The 21,555-nt window shown below is 47.1% G+C and overlaps 2 protein-coding genes across 2 annotated transcripts; both read left to right on the top strand.

Annotated features, from left to right (window-relative positions):
- Positions 1 to 929: 929 nt before the first annotated feature.
- On the top strand, positions 930 to 5,011 carry LOC135389189 (uncharacterized). The gene is made up of 3 exons (XM_064619255.1): positions 930 to 3,728; positions 3,774 to 4,236; positions 4,287 to 5,011. The coding sequence occupies exons 1-3, from the start codon at positions 930 to 932 to the stop codon at positions 5,009 to 5,011; spliced, it is 3,987 nt and encodes a 1,328-aa protein (XP_064475325.1).
- Positions 5,012 to 17,877: 12,866 nt separating this feature from the next.
- LOC135389988 (uncharacterized) lies at positions 17,878 to 20,830 on the top strand. Its single transcript, XM_064620020.1, has 2 exons — positions 17,878 to 18,594; positions 20,086 to 20,830. Exons 1-2 carry the CDS (start codon positions 17,984 to 17,986, stop codon positions 20,753 to 20,755), a joined length of 1,281 nt encoding a protein of 426 aa, XP_064476090.1. The 5' UTR covers positions 17,878 to 17,983; the 3' UTR covers positions 20,756 to 20,830.
- The last annotated feature ends 725 nt before the right edge of the window (positions 20,831 to 21,555 follow it).

Here is a 21,555-nt window from a genome sequence, read left to right as displayed (position 1 = left end):
CACAACTGGGCCGCTTTTCACTGACCGGCAGTTCATTACACTTTCGGATGAGACAATTGCGATGGGGCGCTTCTTTGTCACCCTTAGTCAGCGGAAGGCTATTCACGACACAAAACAAGATTGAAAAGGATAGGCAAGGAAGCTGTTTTATATTAATGGCTTACCGTTCAATAGTTTTATTTTGGCTTTTGGGCGCCAGAGGTTATTGTTTCCGCTGAAGTTCATGAATGTTTAAAGGAGCCCAGTTTAAACGAGAGGCAAGAAAGACGCTGAGGACAATGTTGCGCAGGGTGACAGGGCCATTACTCCGAAATGTAAAAGAAGCATCGAGAGGAAATCGCTAGATTTTTCGACGGTGACGAGGAGTCTTAAAAGGAACCAGATATTGGCTTTGTTGTCCCGCAAGATGAATTTTTGTTAATATCGTTGAAGCAAAAGTGCCAGGTCGAAAGCCGCCAAAATTTCGAACAATGCCTGCCGTACTGGTTTGTAATACGAAGGTGGTTCAAATATAAACGTGTTTTTCTGTAAGTTTCACTTGTGGTATAGTCACAATCTGTTACATACTAATCCCTACAGTGTAGTCACTATATACAGGGTGTTTGCTCTAATGTGTCTAAATATATTTAAAGGAATCGAAAAGTGAAAAATAACACCCATATTTTTGCCCACTGTCGTGCACAACATCATTGTTTCATAAGACACACAAAGCATTATGTAATATAGTGACGACGACAAAGTTGCGGAACTGTTCACGCGCTGCGCGTCCTGTTGTGTTCGCATTCTTGCTGTAAGCTTCCGTTGGAAGCGGATGGTTTTCTTCGGGCTCTCTGGTTTGGAATAAATCTTTGGATGGTTCATCTGCTGGCTCTCGATGATGTAACACTGGCGACGAGAAATCCAACCCACGGCAGGCTCCATTCTCCACGATGTCTCTGCGGCTACACGAATTCAGCGAAGGTGCTGACTGGTCGTCATGGATCGAACGCCTGGCGTTCTACTTCGAAGCCAATGAAATCACCCAACCCACGAAGAAACGGGCGTTTCTTCTAAGCCAATGTGGTGAGCGGACATATCATACCATACGAGCCCTTGTCCACCCTCGACTTCCAGCCGAAGTGGATTATGCCGAACTTGTGCAAATTCTGAGTGGACACTTCGACCCTAAGCCTACCGAACTTCTGGGACGCTGCAAGTTCCACAAACGGGATCAACTTCCCTCGGAATCTACTTCACAGTACGTGACGGAGCTTCGAAGTATTGCGAAGGAATGCAACTTCGGAACACCAGCAGCGACGAATTTGCAAACCACTGCAGAGTCAGGCGATGCAGTAGCCCGGCCGGCCGACCCCGTTCCAGCTTTGGACACGTCGCTACCGCTCAACGTAATGTTGAGAGACAGGCTGATTTGCGGAGTTCGAGACCCAGCGCTTCAACAGCGTCTACTCACAGAACGGAACATTACCTTCGAACGCGCTCTGGACCTAGCCTTGGCTGCAGAATCCGCTTTAAACCAGCAGGCCCACATCAAAGGAATGGGTGACTCTCAGCAAATTAACGCAATGGCCAAGAAGGTTCCCAATAAGAAGCGGAAGAAGGATCGGCAACATTCTCAGCCATGTTTTCGCTGCGATGGACAGCATGATCCATCGGGTTGTCGATTCAGGGACGCCGTTTGCCACTTCTGCAAAAAGAAAGGGCACATCGAAAAGGCCTGTAGGTCCAAGAAGTCACTGATGAAGGATCGGACAACAAATCAGTTGCAGCCAGAGCACGAAGACGTTACAGTACCGTCAGTCTACACGCTGCATAACGTACGCTCCGAAGTAGCTCCGAAGATAACCATGGCTTTGAGGCTCAATGACGTACCACACGTAATGGAGGTAGACTCAGGCGCCGCTTTTTCGATTATTGGCGACGACACATACAGGAACTTATGGCGTACTCGACGTCCAAAGCTTCAGCCAGAACCAACAATTTTGTCAACTTGGTCGGGCCAACCGTTGACACTTCTGGGGAAGATCTCGGTTACCGTTCAGCTGGACGACAGCACGCATGTTCTATCCCTACGAGTAGTGAAGGGAGCTGGCTCATCTCTCTTAGGGCGCGACTGGTTCCAGTACCTCGGAATCTCCGTCAAGGTCAACCAGATGCGCATGGCTGAGACAGTCGATACTGTACTGGCACAGTATTCGGACGTCTTCGATCCGGCTTTCAACGGACACAGTGGCACTCCAGTGCACATCACCATGAAACAGGAGGCTTCACCAAAGTTCTTGAAAGCTCGGCCTGTACCTTTTGCACTCCGGGACGCGGTGTTTAAGGAACTCGAGAAGCTCGAAACACAAGGCATCTTGGAACCTGTGCAAGCTTCAAGATGGGCTACGCCGATTGTGATCGTTAGAAAAAAGGATAATACCCTCCGGATTTGCGGGGATTACCGAACGACAGTAAACGCAAGCGTGGAATTGGCGTCGTACCCGCTGCCAACGATAGACCAGCTTCTGTCAACGTTACGAGGAGGAACGTTTTTTTCAAGAGTGGACCTGACTCAAGCATATCAACAGCTTCGTGTAGACGACGCCACGGCGGAAGCACTAACAATCACTACACTCAAGGGATTGTTCAAGGTGAAACGTCTACCGTTCGGAGTTTCCGTCTCCCCGCTGGTTTTTCAGCAATTCATGGATCAACTCCTCATGGGGCTTGACGGCGTGGTCGTCTATCTTGATGATATTTTGATTTCCGCCGCAACCATGGAAGAACACAGCGGACGTCTCACAGCCGTACTACAGAGGCTCAGGCAAGCTGGGCTAAAAGCAAAACGGGGGAAATGCATCTTTGGCGTGCAAGAGCTTGAGTTTTTGGGACACATCGTCAACGCAGAAGGCGTTCGACCTTCTCACAGCAAAATACAGGCTATCGCCGATGCTCCACCACCCACAAACAAAGCGCAGCTGCAGTCCTTCCTGGGCATGCTGGCATTCTACTGTAAATTCATCAAAGACCGAGCTACGATTGCAGAGAGTCTGCATAGGCTTTTGGATGCGGAAGCCCCTTGGCGTTGGGAAGAAAAACATCAAAGGGCATTCGACGAGCTGAAAGGAAGGTTGCTGTCCGCTCCTGTCCTCCAGCACTATGACGAGAAGAAACCCCTGTTCCTGTCCTGTGACGCCTCGCCGTACGGACTCGGCGCAGTCCTGGCACAGCCTGACGATCAAGGAAACGAAGCTCCCATTGCATTCGCTTCGCGCACACTGGGGAAAGCTGAGCGCAACTATGCACAGTTGGATAAAGAGGGCTTAGCCATCGTGTTTGCAGTGACACACTTCCACCAGTATATCGCAGGGAGAGAAGTAATCATCTACAGCGACCACAAACCCCTACTGGGCATCATGGGCGCGGACCGCCCGATTCCTGCAGTTTTATCTCCACGTATGACAAGATGGTGCCTGTTGCTTGGGGCGTACAGCTATAAACTACATTACAGGCCGGGAAAACGCCATCAAAACGCCGACGCCCTCAGCAGACTGCCTCTACCTGTAGAAGAGGATGAACCGGCGGGACCTGGAGATGTGCTCATGATCGAGGCAGTTTCCATTCCCCCTCTCACGCCTTCGGCTATTGCGCAGTCAACTGCACAGGATACAACCCTCTCAAGAGTGTATCAAGGGGTACAGTCGGGTTACGTCTCAGATTGGACCGGGAAAGATTTTCTGCCCTTCAACGTAAGAAGGAACGAACTTTCTACCCACAAAGGTTGCTTACTTTAGGGTTCGCGAGTGGTTATTCCCCCAGCGCTACAGTCGCAAGCTCTCACCCTGCTCCACGCTGGCCACAGAGGAATGACAGCCATGAAGCACGCTGCAAGAAGTTATTTCTGGTGGCCACAACTCGACACCGCCATCGAGAACGCCGTAAGCAGCTGCCACACGTGTCAGCGCTATGCCAAGTCTCTGCCCAGACAACCATCACCTGTGTGGTCTCGTCCTCGCGTCGCTTGGTCTGTCCTCCACATGGATCTCGCAGGACCGATTCACGGCCAATCCTACCTTGTTGTAGTTGACGCCGTCACGAAGTGGCTCGAGGTGCGACCCGTGTCCACCGCAACAAGCTCCACCCTCATCGACGCGCTACGCGCCATCTTTGCCACTTTCGGACTTCCGCAACTCGTGGTCAGCGATAATGGTACCGCCTTCGTTTCCAGCGAGATGAAGGCGTTCTTCAGCCGCAATGGTATACGCCACGTAACCAGCGCCCCATATCATCCCGCTACAAACGGCCAGGCGGAGAGGATGGTTCAGGAGCTAAAGCGGGCCCTGAAGAAACACACCCAAGGAAGTATTCAGTGTCGTCTGTCGAGATTGCTCCTGAACCAGCACACCACAGCGCATGCGGTAACCAAGGAGACGCCAGCCAAACAAATGTTTGGAAGGGAATTGAGGACTGCCCTGGACGCAATTCACCCGCACTACGAGGACTCACCCCCGACACCCAAGCCCAGCTTGACGACCACTTCAAGGTCGGCCAGACCGCGTGGTTCAGGACTTTCACCAATAATGGAAAGTGGTGTCAAGTGAAGGTCTGCAGGAAGGTCGGCAAACGTTCCTACGAGGGCCTCACACAGGATGGACGACTGCTTCGTCGGCATGTGGATCACATGCGCAGGTCCTCTTCGCCGGTTGACAGCCGGTTCACAACCTCTTCGCCGGTTGACAGCCCACCACGTCTCACGACAAGCTTCCGGTTCCCCACTGGTGACATAAATTCGCCACCTGCAAGGCTACCGGTGCCGCCAAACGACTCGCCTTGCCCCACAGACGTGGTCCCCGTCACTTCCCAAGCTCGTTCGAGACATATTCCTCAATGGCTTTCCACAGCGGCGGAGCACCCGCCTCACGACGACGCTCCACTACCGGCAGCACCTAGGGACATCATATCGGGGCCTACATCATCTCGTGGTAGACCACTCAAGAAACCTGCGCGTTTCGGACATTCAGTTTCAGACTAAGGGGGGGAAAAGTGTAATATAGTGACGACGACAAAGTTGCGGAACTGTTCACGCGCTGCGCGTCCTGTTGTGTTCGCATAATTGCTGTAAGCTTCCGTTGGAAGCGGATGGTTTTCTTCGGGCTCTCTGGTTTGGAATAAATCTTTGGATGGTTCATCTGCTGGCTCTCGATGATGTAACACATTACTTCTCAGTTCGGCATATTTTTTACGTATAAATATTTTGAAGATTGCCGGAACATGGACGGTGCTGCCAACGAACGGCGAAAAAGAGCAACTTGGGTTTCGGGTCTAGCGCTCCCAGGGATTGGTCAACCCTTACCACGTGAGAGTTAATTTTGTAGAGAACAAAGTTGACGCACATTATCTTACAGCTAAACGCCATTTTAAAAATGACGCTAACTTCCATAGTTTCTACGTTAATAAAGCATTCAGCTACTTCGCCGCTACGAGCTACGATCCGCCGCGCCATCTGCAAGGCCGTCTGTGTTATCGCGTTTATTGTTTACGTCGTGGGTGGTCATGTTGGTCGCGCGAAGCAGAAAGTGGAAGTGAATGACATGTTCGTGGCTGCTGTGTCACGTATTCGAGATACTCGTACCTTACATATGCCTGGTGTAGTTTTGGTGTTCGGGGATGCAAAAATCATGTTCGTTCATCTTCAACGGCGGGCGTTTTCTACCACAAGATTCTACAGGAGAGTGCGCGAAAACGAATGTGGTTCGAAACACTCGGCTATTAGATGCAGCAGTCGTGTCGTGTGTGCTGAGCTCATTTTGTTGCCGATGACTACGCAGAAGCCGTAGAAGGCGAATAGCGACGGCGTCCGAAGCAAACTGCCGTTCAGTAACCAGCGATTTTGCTTCACCGAAGTGACGAGTTCAACACAACGTCTCAGGTGTGTACAGGCGTCACACATGTATAAATTATAATATAGCGATGACGTATTCCATTTAACTTATGTTATCCTACTTGTCCCGTACTCAACATTGTCAACATCAACAAATTTAATTTTAGGGGCCTTCCAGTGTTGAAGTGGCGCCAGACTGCTTCGTGTGTGTGTGATCCAGGCACTCAAGTTGACATGACAGAAATAACTGAAAGCAGGTATGCAAAGTCCACAGATGGAAGCACTATATTTGTTACGTGTTGCAGACTTTGTGACATTTTTGTAGTCTTTGGACAGGTGCAGAACATTAGTATGACGTCACCAGTAGGAGAAGAAACCGATGATAACTATACTAGCTTGTTTGAAGGGTAGAAGAATACTTCCTGTTGACGTGTAATTATGACTAAGGAACGCTAATTAATTTTCTAGAGATGCATCCTCTGCACTTGAATGCCCAGTGAGACAGCGAAAGTTCATTGTCTTTGAAGCCCCACTACTGGAATTGTTCAATGTGTGTCACAATTGCAGTGAGCCATGCAAGATTACCACATCATATTGGTCCTAAATTTGTAGAGTTCCCCTATCTCGGACGCAACTAGCATTTCTCTTTATTGCTCTCCCGATCCTACCTTATCAGAGAGTAATGTGGTTCTCCATGCATTCCATGGGCACTGCCTTTTTCTACTCATGCTTTCGGTTTCTTGTTCTGTTGACTAAATCTTCACTTGAGATTGATTGATTGATTGATTGATTATTTAAAAGAAAACCAGGGAGAAATTGAACTTGTCTCCTGAGTGACTTGTCCTGTCACTTGAGAGTTTGCAGTCATCAAGCTGTCTTCCGTGTTTGCACCTCATCTATATTGATGTGCTATAACGATATAGCACATCAACATGCCAACAACCTACCGACAACAACCAAACAACCTTGCCCAGTCCTACTTTTGGATGGAAACTACACGATGTGGGAACATCCACATATATAAAATATTAGTCGACGGAGATTTCCTGTTTTTGTACAACCTTCATTGTACATTTCTTTTGGCTCACTTAGCACGCCTGAAGAAAAGTTCTCAACTTCTTCAAAAGTTCTCAACAAGATGACAGGTCATTGTTGGATCTGCAGCATTATTGTTCCTGTAATCTTTTCACCAACAGAGAATACAAAAGTGCACAAATGGTAAAATATAATTAGCTTGTTAAATTCAAAAGGGAAAGAGGAAACTGTTTATACTTCTCTTGTTTATTTTGTTGCAGGTTTTACAACTCTATCAAGTACGTCAAAACATCAGAGGGCAGGAAGTCCTACTCTGTTTCCTAAATCCCTGGACAATAAAAAAGAAACATATAGTTTGAGTTTTGACAAAATATTGCATCTGCTCTTATATTATATTTCAATTAAATGTCACGAAGCGTTTGTCGTGTACACTGAAGCCAATTTCATTTTACAGGGCTGTCAAAAGTAAATTACAAAAGTACATCTCAATTGCAGTAACATAGAACTTATGCAATAAATTATTTAGCCATTTTGGAGTACTATTGCCCACACCAATGCTGCATGGATAACTTTAAACCGAGACCCAGATCAAGGGTTGCTAATACTTGTCAGCCCTCAAGTCCTTCTTTACAAATGTTAGTTGGTGACATGATAATGAATCAGTTACAATTAGCAAAATAGAGTTAATTAAGTGTTAAATCTCAATCTCGGTTCATATATTAATTGGCATTTGGAAACATGGCCAATAAGAAGTATATTAAAAGGTTATGAACACAGTTCAGCTGAACGACACTAATGAAAATTATCTTATTTACTCATATACAGTCAAACTCCTTTATAGCGAACACCTTTTTTAACGAAACTACCACTACAGCAAATTTTTTTGCGGTCCCGCTGGAGCCCTATAGGTCCAATAATGGACATCCTTTATAACGAAAATACTTTACTACGATTTTTTTTTTTTTTTTGCTGTCCCCTGAGTTTCGTTGTAAAGGAGTTTGACTGTATACAAGACATGAGTATAATCTGCAAATACAGATATGCCCCTAGGTTACTTAACCCTCCAGGAACAAACTAATAATAATATGCTGTGACTGCAAAGAAAAAGCAATGAGAAAAACTTGCAGCAAGCAAGAAATGAAAAGTTGCTGACATCAATATACATTTCTACAAGTCTGCACACTGGTGTGGAAAGCGTCCCTAATAGCATGCACGAGTAAGTCAGGAAGAATACTTTCTATAGTACTTTCTCAGAGCACCCCATATCCGCCTCGTGAATAGCCGAGATGTGATATAACGCAATTTCCTGCAGAAATAAGGGTTTTCCGTCCAGTTTTATGTTCAAGTAGCGCGTAAAGGCCACAGGGCACTGCCAAGTATGTTGCCATGCCCTTCGGTTTCTCGGATGTATGTAAAAGACACTTGCAGTACTTCGGTGTCCAGGCACAGTATTTCGAAATATTCGTTAGTTGTGATTTCTGCTTTTCACACGCATTCTCTACCTCTCGGCAGCAAAAACACTGGTCCGTAGTATCCATCGGTTTGCACTTCCCACATGATCACCTGCACGACGAAAAACAGCTCTTGTTTCGGCTTACACAAGTGCTTCTCCCTGATACATGCAAATTTCACAAACCAGTTCGTGTTCACGGCACGGTGAGGTACTGGTGAGGACGCATGTGACTCCGGTAAATTTCTGGACGGGGAATCTTCTGCTGAAAAGCACACACTTTCCAGCACGCTATCGCACGAACAGAAGTTCTGTGTGAGCGATGTGTTCTCGAATGCGGAATTCCAGCGCACTCATGTTCGAGAGGTTCAACACTCTAGACATAGAAAGTGGTCAGAAATGCCCTCTGCCATTTTTGTTTTCGCCGAATTAGCGAGCAGAAGCGCGCGTATTACATGCGTCCTCGACAGATGGCACGGGGTGATGCAATTGTTGACAGACTGCTCGGTTGCCTACTAGGTCCCTGGACATGCAATCATCGAAACTTCGATTACAAAAAAACCACAGCGATTTCAGCGGAGTTCTTCGATATTTGAGCTTTTGAAGGGTCAAGCTATACGCTGAACATAAATTTTCGATAGCTTTATATTCACTTTTCGGTCCCTTTAAAGCGAGCGATAAAGGAAAGGCAAGTGGTACTTTTCTGCTACTTGAGTAAAGAAACAGGTACTGCTTCACTAGTAGCACCTGTTTCTTAGTCAAAAGTAGCTGAAAAGTAGCGCTCGTTTCTCGTTTATCGCTCTCTTTAAATGAAATTTGTGGACACGTTAGAGCAAGCATCTGTACACTGGAACGCGTTGTGCCCATCGTTCTGAACATGAGCGTAGCCAGGGGTGAGTTAGGAGTTAACCCTCCCCTCCCAAAATGGCACCTTTGGTAGTAGATGTGAGAGCGGGAAACACCTTCTCCGGCATGTATCCTGTATCTGTGTGTATCTAGTATCCCCTCTGTGTAAAGTCCCCGTAGAACCCTCAACCCGAAATATTTTTCTGGCTATCCTAGATTTTGAATGCTTCTTCACTCCATTTTTAAAAGAAGTTTTTTTGTTTTGTTTTTTCGATTGCTTGTCAGAGTGGCTGTACGCAACGTCGATGCGTTCGTGGCGCCGAAGCTATTATTTGAGACTGTTAATAGCAACCCAAGCCGCACAATCTACTGAAAGTCGAGCGCAATGGGGGCCCCTATTGCGCTCGACTTTCAGTAGATTGTGCTGCTTTGGAAGAGTTAGTGTACCGTGGATAACGTGGTTTTCGAAACACCGTATCTACCACCAATCAACCGATAAGGTTCTGAGTCATGCACGCTGCCTTTGGTTCCAGTATGGACGGTAACTTCACGGTGACGTCATGAACTGTCGGCTAACACTTTCTATAATATGGCAGGAAAGGCGACAATTGCCCCGGCAATATTTTAAAAGCCTCCTTGCTTTACAACATTGTGCGGAATATTTGGGCTTCCACTGACGTACATCCGTCAGCCGGGCCCGTTGAGGCGACAAAAACGGACGAAGTGCCAAAAACAAAAGTTTACTGCAAGGTTTCGAACTCTGACATCGTTAGACGAAGTTGTGCAGCACACATATGCACCTGCACCAGCGTCATGTTAATTACGTCAGTACAGGTGGCATGGCCTCCTAAACAACTACGAGTATCTGTCTACCTGCAACAGAAGTATAGCCAGATAATAGTAGAGCGACCTGGTGTGGGCTGTATACCCCATTGTCACATCTCACATTTCCCTTTTGGGACGCAGCAAAACTGAGAAACGTGAAAACAGTGACACCGGTGTGGAAAGGAGCAAATGGTTCTCATTTTGATTGGAAAATAAAAATACGGCTGAAATATACGAGGTGTATGATCAAAAAGTACGGTGAATGTTGCTGCAGGGCGGCATCTAACGGAGATTCCGCGAACTGTTTCCGGGAGGCGACGCTGCAGTCAGTCAATCTTGCGAACCAGGAAGAAGAAGATGCTTTCTTGAGGTGTGTCGTGGGTCACGGATGAGGAACAGCGCATCAACATGACCTTGAAAAAGGTGCTAAGGAAACGCATGAAATGCTAATTTTTGTTGACAGTTATGCTGCCGCCATCATTAAGACTGTTTACAAATGGTTCGAATGATTTCGTCATGCTTGTGAATCGATTAAAGACGAACAGGGATCGGGACGTCCCTCAACATCAGCAACCGATGAAAATGTTGAAAGAGTCATTGAAATGATTCGGACAAACCGTCGGTTGACTGGTCGGGAAATTTCCGAAGATCTGGGCATGTCTTAGGGCTCAATTCAACACATTTTGATGTGGTGATGATGCGAGATGAGGCGAGGTAAGGCCGTTTCATGCTGCATCATGGCAACGCGCCCTGTGACCAGGCCGCTTCTAATCCGGCAGTTTCTCTCGAATAAGAACAATACATTGCGCCCTCATCCACCTTATTCTCCCGAATTCGCACCGCGCGGCTTCTGGCTGTTCCCGAAAGTCAAGATGACCACGAAAGGCACACGTTTTCCATCAACTCGCAACGTCGAGCCGAGGCAACCACGACAGCGCAGCTAAAGGCACTCACAAAAGAAGGCGTCCAGTTCTGCTTCAGGAAGTGGCCGGATCGGTGGGACCAGGGCCGGCGATAGGGGGGGGGGGGGGCGAGTAAGGCGACCGCCATAGGCTCCGCGCACGAAGCCCTCAACCAGGGATTACTTTTTTTTTTTTTAATATCTAGCAGGAACTTTATCGCACGCGCCACCTTCGACTAAAACAGAAATGAGAGAATAATGTGTTATGCGCCATTCCGTCATTTGATGAGAAAAAATCCCACTTTTAAGACAAGTCCGCAAACCCTGCAAGCTATACCGAGGATTTCGCACCCTTCTCTCCTGCTGCCATTTCCCGCATTGCTAAGATTTCCCGCTGCGAAAATTTTATAATTTCTTGTCTTTTCATTACCGCTGGTGTGAAACAGGCCCCGCGATGTGCCTTTGCCTCAGGCCCCGCACACCCCTAGCACCGACCCTGGGTGGGACAAGTGTGTTCGAAGCAGTAGGGACTATTTCGTAGGGGACTAATTTGAAGTTACCTCTTACTCTAATAAACGTCTTTGTACGTAAACATTAGCCTACTTTTTGATCGCCCCTCGTTCTCGTGCGAGACTTGAAAGATAGTCTTGTATTATCACTGAAAAAAAAAAAAAAAAAACTTCCCGTTGTGCAAACAATTTTCGTTGAAAGCCCTGTGCACTCTCCGCTCATGTTTCCTGCCAGACATCCTAATAAGTGAATCCTTCCCCCCTTCATTCCCTATAAACCAATATACTCCCCTAGAGTATATTTGTTCCTTATAAACCAATATATCACTGAAGACAACGCGCAAAATCATCCAAAGGAAATGCGTGTGTTTCTGGTACACGGACCGATGGTAGAGATAGAATCCCATCTGGACAAACTGGCTCCCTTTAAGTTCCGGGAAAGAATTAAAAACCCTCTACATCGACAAGCTCCAAAGGGTCTCGACAAAGACAAATGAGTCCGGCAAGGAGGCTACACACTGACACCGTAAGAAACAAACTGCGCACATACAGGTAAACACAGTATCTTAAACGTGTCTGTTGACAATCCTCCTACAGGGCATTTCCGGCGTCACTTCAAGATCGAAGTGACGAAGATATATTGGTCCGGTTCCTGTTTTCCTGTACGAGACTTCCCTTGCTTGCTTTTTGTGCTTTCTCTCTCTCTTTTTTTTTTTTTTTTTCTTATGTGGGAGTGCCTCGAATCAGAGACAGCGAGCGATTAAAGTTGAGTATGGGCTCGGTAACTTCTTCTGGACCTGAGGGTGAAGAGCTAAGAAAAGCGGGTTTTTGCATTTTTTGTGTTTTATTTTTCTTTCGCTCTCTGGCGCTGGCAGTTGCACATTTTGAAAGCAATTAGTGCCGCGAAAAGACCTGGGAGTGGACGTTAAAACCTCCTTCTTTTTTTCTCTCTCTTTTTCTGGCTATGTGTGTTTGCGACTTTCTTAGCTTAGGCGTAAGAAACAGCTTTTCAAGGAGGTTGCGAGAAGACCAAATACCTTGTTTTCTTTCTCTCCCTTATTTTTTTTTTTTTTTTCATTGATGTTGCAAGTCTACGTTTTGATTGAGGGTATTAACGTTGCCCTTCTACGCTTCTACGCTGAGCTTGCGTTGGGTGCCATGTTGTTGGTGCGGTCTTATAATAAACCGGTTGAAGTTTAAATGGGCATGAACCCCAAAAAAAAATGAGATCCCAAAGACGATAGGACTGGAAAAAGAGAAGACAGCTGTATGCACAAGTCTGTTCGACTACACCTATAAAGGTGCACCTTGCGACAGGTAATTAGTGAATGCTGTTATCGATGGTCCGATATGCATGTGGTTGAACTTGATGCATGTACGGCGTCACGATCGTCGATATCATTTATAGTTAAGCCAGTGTAGTATTTGCTGAAGTATTTGCATAAATATTATACAGGGTTGAGACAACTGAGACGATGTCGGCTAGCTGGAGCACATTCATAGTGCAAGAAAACCTTGAGCTTGAGGACACGTAAAAAGAAGAACGTGCGTGTTTCGTATGTGCTCGTCTTTTATGTGTCCTCAAGCTCAAGGTTTTCTTGCACTAGTAAACGGGGTGTTTTTTATCCTTTGCAGATTTCTTATGAGGAAGCTATGAGAGCAGCATAATGTCTTTTTTTTTTGTTGAATAATAATAATAATAATAATAATAATTTATTTTTGATAAGATACCCATAAACAACCCGAAGGTCTGGGTGTTATACGGCTAGGAGGGCATTGCTACCGAAGAGAGTGCGCAACTACGACGATTAACTGCATAAAAAATAATGAATTGGCCCTGTGATTAAGGATTTTCGGGCAATGGTGTGACGTCCCTCGTTTCCGATGCCGAAGGAGGGACGGAGCACAAAATTACCGAAGAAAAGGGGATACACTCAACGCGTGGGCACCCGCAGAGGCGAGAAGGAATAACAACCACACACTTCGTCAACTACAACAAGACATGATTTAATGCATAAAAGTAAGCACTACGCCATTATTCAGTTCGTATGATGGATAATACAAATCGCGGCAACAACACACATGATATCAAGCGAACATGGTATACTTTAAAAGAACAGTTAAACAAAACGCGCGGTTAATGAACACGTGAATCGTGTGCAAACGTAGGAGACACAACAAGGCGGCAAGAGTGACTGACCCTGACTTTGCGCATCCCGACGACACCACATCTTCTCCAGGCCATGGACGATGGCGGGGCAGACGAGCTCTGAAGATGACTTCAGCAGTGACCTACACGGCCGCCTTTCCATGCTGTGGCTTTCGGTTGCTGCTTCCGTCGATCTTCATCCGCCCTGGTCTCCACTCTTGGTCCACGGCCGGGTCAAACAATAGCGAAGACGGCGACTTGGCGGCAGGCCTACCGTCCCACTTGGAGGCTCGGTCCCAGGAGCTCGGCTGCCGCCCTCGTCGATCCGTCTCTTCGCTCGCCACATCGTCGTCGGGTGCACCTCTTTCCGGTCAGTCACCGCCAGCTGGGCCTCCTGTTCGTAACTTCGGTTGCCCGGACGTCAGCGCTGGTGGAAGGAGACTTCGGGGACGAACCCTCACGTCGAAGGTGGGTTCCAGGCATCAAGGCGCCGCCGTCGTCCATCTCCCTCCGGGCATCCGTCCGGGCTCCCGCTCTGGATCACATCTCGTCGACTGTTCGCTGGTTCGGACCCTCCACGTAAAACTACGGTTGTCTGTTTCGGCGACTGTCCCACTCTCTCCCTCTCTCGAAGTCACCCATGGTTTATATAACCTTCCCACGCCATGACACAGCCCGGGTCAGTCACGTACGCCAAACCAAAAACACACGTGCGCCCGAGACTGCATTCGAAGAACGCTGTAATTGCCACTGCTTCCGTTAACGTACAGTTATGCTGCCGTTTACACAAAGCCGCCTCTAAGGGAAAACAACTCTGTCCAAGGGGGAGCAGATGTTACCCTTCCCACGAAGAGACACTGCGTACATGTCAACTAAAGTTTTATGGCTTTCAACTGTGGGGGAACGCGAGCTTTTGCGACCGTTTGAAAGCAACAGGGCGCGCTGTCCCTTTGATGTTAAAAAATTGGAAAAAGTCTGTGAAACCGATTTTATCAGGAAACTCGGACCGTCACAATGGAATACAATCCTGATTGTAAGCCATTCTATCTTTTACAACCCCTGGAACGAGCGTGTGCCGAGAAATCGCCTAATTTCGTTGAATTTCGCTATGCAAGTCAGCCGAAACCAAAACCGTGCGCCTCAGGAGCACACGACCTTCGCCGACCGTGACTCATCCGGGTCGCAAAGCGGTTCATCTGGCCAGCAGAACACCACCTACTCCAATCATCTCGCTCCAATCATATCACTCCAAAGCACGCGGCCCTGTGACGTGTAATGAGCGCTGTACTCTCTGCACTCCCGAGAGGTGCGGTTGCGGTTTCGCACAATTGCACATGTTTTTTTTTTTTAAGAAATAGCTTTCAACGAGGATTGTCTTCTATTGTGCTCGCGTACTTGAAAATACCCTAATTAAAGAGTTAATTAATGAATTTTAGCTAATTAGTCATCGAATAATTATGTACTCTCTACGAGAGGAATGTCAGCCTGGCAGTATAACTCATAAGGCCGTAAATATATCGCAAAACCGGCATCTGTGCTGCTCTCATAGCGCTTTACAAAAATTATCTGAAGGAAAAAGAGACGCGGTGGACGAAATCCATGATGTAACAAGCCTGAGCATGGGCAGCACGAATTAGGCGAACATACACAAAGATATCCGGAGTTCTGAAGTGTAGAGAGGTGGTAGGATTATAAAGGGTTTTATCTACGTTTTGTTAGCGCCCAATTATTTCCAACTAATATACGCATTGGACACCAATATTCGCAGTATATAACTAATTATCGAAGAATATCGAACCGACGCGGCTCGAATTCCAACAGCATGCAGCGAAGAGGACCAGCACTCCGCCTTACAATTGCAAAATAAAATTAAAATTGAGATCCTTCCCCACCATACATCGCTTCGCCACGAATGCTACATACACCATGAAGGCAAACCACTGCAGAGAATGACACCGCTATCCAGACTCCTGATTTGCAGAAAGCACGGAACGTACACCTTTTCGTGACAAGTAAGTTCCATCGCCGCCACCACCACAGGATGACGCCACAGGATGGCGTACGTCCTCCGCTTCTAACCAATCCGAGGAAGGAACGATATCATTATTATTATTACTAGGGGCCATCGTTTGGCTAGGGAAGTATTGTGCGGTGTAGTTCAGTTTTTCCAAGTGCTGGCACAGTTCCCTGTGAAGTGGGCCTAATACGCACGACCTCCCCGATTAAAATGCGGTTACACCAGCAGGGAGACCGCTTGGTATGGTAACACACCGCCAAACTAACAGAAGTATCAGTTTTCAGAGGCAGGCAAACCTCGTCCGTAAGATGGCGCCACCACGGTCTTCAGAGAATCATTATTTACTGACGTATTATTATTAGTTACTTACGTAGTATTATTATTGATGACCTTTAATAGTATACGATAGCCATACACATAGTGGTTCGGACAGTTTTAGAGACGTTGCTCTGAAAAAAACAAACTTAATTTATCCCCACAATGCAGATTGACATTCTCGCGGGAAGCGGCTCACCCTCCCCATTATTTTTTCTTCTTTCTCTCTTCTTTTCTGTATCGCCATTATTAATAACCACAATCCTCTCTCGCATCAAAAACAAGACCCCAAGTCAAAACACACACAGACTCACAAAATATGTAACACCGCGCGCGCCCGAGCAGATATTTCCTGTTTTATCTCCACCAGGGCGAATAAATAACTAAGCATCAAAGAGAGATCGATTGACGACAATATCTAGCAAGCACGCATGGATATACGAAACAAAGAAAGAAAGAGAAAAAAAGATGCGTTGTAGTATAGGAAAGGGGTGACCTCCCAGTGGGAGAAATATTTGATTGTGTGTCCACATGCAAGGCATGGCGCTCTCATTAAGCAAATGAGCAGCGGGGACGCTCGACCAAGATAGACCCAAGAAGAGGGATGAGGCCCCGCCAATCGGGACACCTGGTGCGATAGGACCTAATAAAGTAGAGACAAAAGTATATAACGCAGACTACGAGAAGCCATATCGTATATATACAGGCGAAGTTGGCGGCCACAGTGTAATACATATTGATCAGGGCATTCGGTGAATGCGCAGTAAGAGTTTGTGATTGATATTGAGACTCTGCAGGCATAGGATTCTTTTTTTTTTCCTTTTTTTCCGCCAGTGCGTGATTGTTCGCGGTACGCTTACTTATTATGCAGCCAGAGAGAATCACTATCATTCTTCTTATTCGTCTTACCGGTGGCATACTGCTTTTATCAAACTGGTTATGCACGCAAATTACATTGATGATAGCTTTTTTCTTTGTCTTTATGTGTGGGCATGGCCGTGGTGAAGCAAAGGGTGGCGTCGTGATTGTGGATTGTTTAGGGATTTTTCTAAACTGTCGAATTATTACGAATCGTTTGTCGGCTGGTAAGTAGCGAATAGCTGATTGTCTATCACCATTCTTTAAGATAGCACCGCCACTTCCTTCTCGAGTTATCAGTCTCTGGAAAGTAACCAGGCTACGCGTCCCAAGTGAAAAGCATGTGATGGTTCACAGGAATCCGTTCGTACAGTTAGTCCCCTCAAGAAACACGCCATGGCCGATGGGAAACTGCAGATGAAGTACAATGGCAAAATTGTGAACTGAGAACGAAAGGTGTTCATTGCACGAGCACAACCTACGTGGAATTTTTCTAACTGTGGATGCTGTGGACCTACAATACCCATGAACCCATTAACACGTCATCACTAACCCTTTAAACAGGGGTCGAAACCGGAACTGAACCATAACCGAAAACTGCAAAAAAACGTTCTCTTTTGCCGAACCGAAACCGAACCGAACCGTAAGCATTTTTTCTCTCCCCCTGAACGAACCGGAACTGAACCGAAAAAATATGGTGCGGTAACCAGTTCATCAGATGGTAAAAACGCCTATACATTCCCACACGACTGCTGTGCACCAGCTCCCCGCATCGCTCGGAATCTTGCCGAATTCATAGAGCGTACCAAAAAGTGGTGAGACCATGCCCCTCCTACAGCCTCACCTCCAAAAGGTTCGCGACATCCCTGTACATTTTTGTCAGCGTAGCGTAGTGGTTAGTGCACTCGACCAGCAATCGAGAAGTGCGTGCTTTGATTCTCGCTGCCGTCTGGATTTCTAGAGGACTGCCATATTTCAATTCCCCATTTTACTTTCGAAGGAGAAGAGAACACTCAACACTTACGTGCACTTCGATAAAACACATGAGACGCGTACAAGGGATATAACATGAACTGTCCAGAGAAAAACGAAGAATGACGGCTATCGCAAGCCACAGCGGCACGCGCGTCGCATCACCCTTAGAGAGCGCGAACTCGTTTTCGAGGTACTGCGAGGGTGTCCATCGTCCACCACAGTACCACAGGAAACATCGCAGGAATGATCAACGTACAGTTTCGAACCGATCGAGGAAAACGCTCTGCTCCATCTCTGCCCTCCGTCACCCTGGCGGTGGTTCTTCTTCAAGCCTGCATCCACAGGGGCAATCTTCGCCTACCAATCTCCCCTCACTGCCTGGCCGCTGATCGCGTCCTGGACGATGGCGAATGGACGCGCATGTTCCTCGCAGCGTTCTACCACCCCAACGACACCCACTTAATCATGACCTTAGTCTCCTTCATCTACAAGGCTTACATACTCGCGTCGTTCGTCGGTGCCGTAAAATTTCTCTCTATCTTGTTAAAGGCAATCATGGCGGTCGGTGTGATGCAGGTAGGCCTCGCGTTCCTGCTGTCCGCGTTCTTCAACGTTCCAGAGTATTACAAGGTGTGTACGTCAACGTTCGCCGGTGTAGTGTTGGCCTTGAAGATGATCAACCACGGACGGTTCAACGTTGACCAAATAGAGATTGGCTACTTCATTCTGAATGTGCCCCCATCGTCGTTTTCATGGTTGGAATGCATTCTCCTCTACGCGGCCGATCCACGGAGCCCTTTGCCATTGCTGTCCGGAGCCCTCGTGGGGTTCATGATCGAGCGCGGTGCGTTGAGGTAAGCTGTGACATTGGGGAGCATGATTAGCACCGCGCACGCGAAGGCAAATAGCGGGTGCCCACTCTGCATGGTGCGAACGTGGATTTATTTCGCGTCTGCAGTGTTAACGCGTTATTTCTCTCTACTGTAAAGGCAGTTTGTTCCCGTAGCGTATTGCGTAACATTTAAATGAAGGACTGTCAAATGACCAGAGCGACTTTATTTAAGGCGGACTCACGCGGTCTAGTTAGCGTTCGCTGCCGGAGGGAGTTGGCTGCACCGTAGCAAAATTGTTTTCTTCGCTTTGCTCTCCTCCCGCGCCTTAAGGAAGTAATGTAATCGGCGCCAGCTTGCAGGACATGATAGCAAAGCACCAAGCCGTTATTTTCATTCGCAGGTATATAGAAAACTGCAGTCAGCTTGTTCAATTTGTTGATTGCAATCAATTCACCGACTGTTACTCTAGGGAATGACATCAGTTGGCCCAAATATCGCGGGCGGGCGGGCGGGCCCAAGATTTTTTTTTGCATCTCCCATAGATTCCCATGTATTGAAAATTTGACAAACTTTAATTCGCTAAAAAATCAGTGGATCGCGTCAGACCTTCAAAAATATGTCATTCCCTAGATAAACTCGAGGGGAACACGACTGTACCTGTTTCGTGTAGAAATTTAGCGAGGTTTACGAGAACCGTGCGAACAAAAATTCCCCATAGACTTCTTAAGAAGTGAGTCCACCTTAACAGTGCGCAGACATAGGACGCACACAGGACGCTTACTTTGCGCGCGTATACTTGTCAGCAGTGCTACATGCCGTGTGCTTTATGACGACACCGTTAGTGTATTTTTCTCTTTTTGTTGATCTTATTCTTGCCTTCACACCGTTCACGCCGTTGTCCCGTTTCATACTCTCATGGTTACGTGCTGTCATCCGTTATTGAGGTCATATTTTTTTTATATATGTATCGGAGGCCATGAGTCTAAGCCAGCTGTCTAGCGCACAACGAATTTGTGCTCGTATCATGCAGGATGACACCATGACAAAAGCCTTACTTTGACAGAATTACTTGGTCCATAGTCGAACCACCGTCCTTCGAGTATAGGACCGTGCTCTAAGCAAGCCCAGAAACACTCTGCCCCAACAGCCCTTCTGACGTTTCCTGACAATGTAGGATCTTTATATTTTCACAAGAACACCGAAGACAATGTGGTACAACAGCGCTCCAACCATCTATGACCGCCAGACTTAACCATCACAGTAAATCTATTGTTGATCACGTAGTCAGATTGTGTCCCGTACGTTTCCCAGACTGGGAATGTCTGCACTTTCGAACCGTGCACCTAGGTCTCGTTGTAAGAACATTAGGCTTGTAGCTGAAGTTGGTGAACAGTTATAAAATGCACTCTGCGGCAGACGTTATAAAATGCACTCTGCGGCAGACGTCCTGTATTGCCGAGGACCATGTGGCTGTTGTGCAGTGAGCAATGTGGAATCATCTGTCTAATACAGCTCAAGACCATTCAACCTGAGTCAAGGCATCAAGAGCATCCCAACCTACTGGGCTACCTATCTCCTGCTTAGCCTTCTCATAACGACCTACTCCTTGAACGTTGCCATCGACCCGTGTTGCAGTTACCGCGCAGTCTTCAGGCGGAAGCGGTTCCTGCAGCTAACAACGCCTTCCTTGTACACTCTCAACGTCTATCACCTCATCTACGTTGTCCTGTCCTTGCACAGCCTTGGAAAGAGGATGGAACCAAAACTTGGTCACTATGGCTTCCTATACAACGTCTTTTTCATTGTCAATGCAGTGAACCTCGTTTTCTGCGGACTCACCTACTGGCTGTCGTACAAGGACTATGGTCTCTCTCAGTATTTACCGATCTTGCCGACTGAGGACTCCTGCTTCAGTGGTTTCACTGGAGCACTGCTGACATTGAAGATCTTACATCACGAACGCAATCCCGGCGAAAAGTACAGCATCGCGTCGTTTCCATTCAGCGTGCCGTATTGGTGTGGTGTGGCTCTCGAAGTGGTTCACCTCTATTTCTATGCACCCAAGATTTGGCTTATTGGGCACGTCGGCGCGGTTTTGGTGGGACTGGCGCACGTGACTGCTCTCAGTGGGATGTCATTTTTTAGTGGAAGCGGCTGGTCATCAACAGATTCACCTCCGTAGGCATGATGAAATATTTTGTTCGATTATGATTTTTAGAACATATTAGAAGATGTTGCAGTAAAAGGATGACACGAACTTGCTTGCTGTTGAAAAGTAACCATGACGACGGAGCTTGCACTGTGTCACTGGCAAGTGGCAATCCCAACACAGCACAGGCAGCGTTGTCAGCACGATGACCAGGTCAAAATCCTGAAAACTCTTCATCGGGCGGCTCACGGTCGTTTTTTCTGGATTTCAACCATGCGTGAGAAGGTAGTCAAAAATAGTCCCTTCGGCGTGGCTTATTGTGTAGTCAGAGGTATGCATATCTTGGAGCGAGCTCCGCTAATCTAATTTTACCACGGATGCAGGAGTTCCATTCGGACAGGAAAGTATGCTATACAAGTACACTGTGACGAAAGAGTAGTTGCACGTGTAAAGACACTCCCAATTATGAGTTAAATCTTCGGGTCGAGTTCTTGAAGTATACCTGGCATGTCCGGAAGGAGCGACATCGCAAGAGGCGTGGATTTTTTAATTCCACGTAAAACATTGCTAGTAAACAAAACATGACTATAGCCTAGAGGTCACTGCAAGATCGAAAGAAAAGCTCATAATTCAAATAACGATAATTCGGAGGTTCACGTCACGGAGCTACTATAATCATAATCGATGCCGCAGGGTTAGTTCGGTGGATTAATTTTGCACACCAGGGCTCTTTAAAGAACTTCATCTCACAAAGAGGACGAAAAAAAAAGATAATTGCGGTAGATTTACAGGTAAGTTGTCAGTCTATTTTTGTGGGGACATGCTGCGGGGGG

The sequence above is a fragment of the Ornithodoros turicata genome, chromosome 3 (assembly GCF_037126465.1).
Source record: "Ornithodoros turicata isolate Travis chromosome 3, ASM3712646v1, whole genome shotgun sequence".
Classification (NCBI taxonomy): Eukaryota; Metazoa; Arthropoda; class Arachnida; order Ixodida; family Argasidae; genus Ornithodoros; species Ornithodoros turicata.
Note: the sequence above shows the minus strand (reverse complement) of the source record. Positions and strands in the feature narration are given on the sequence as shown.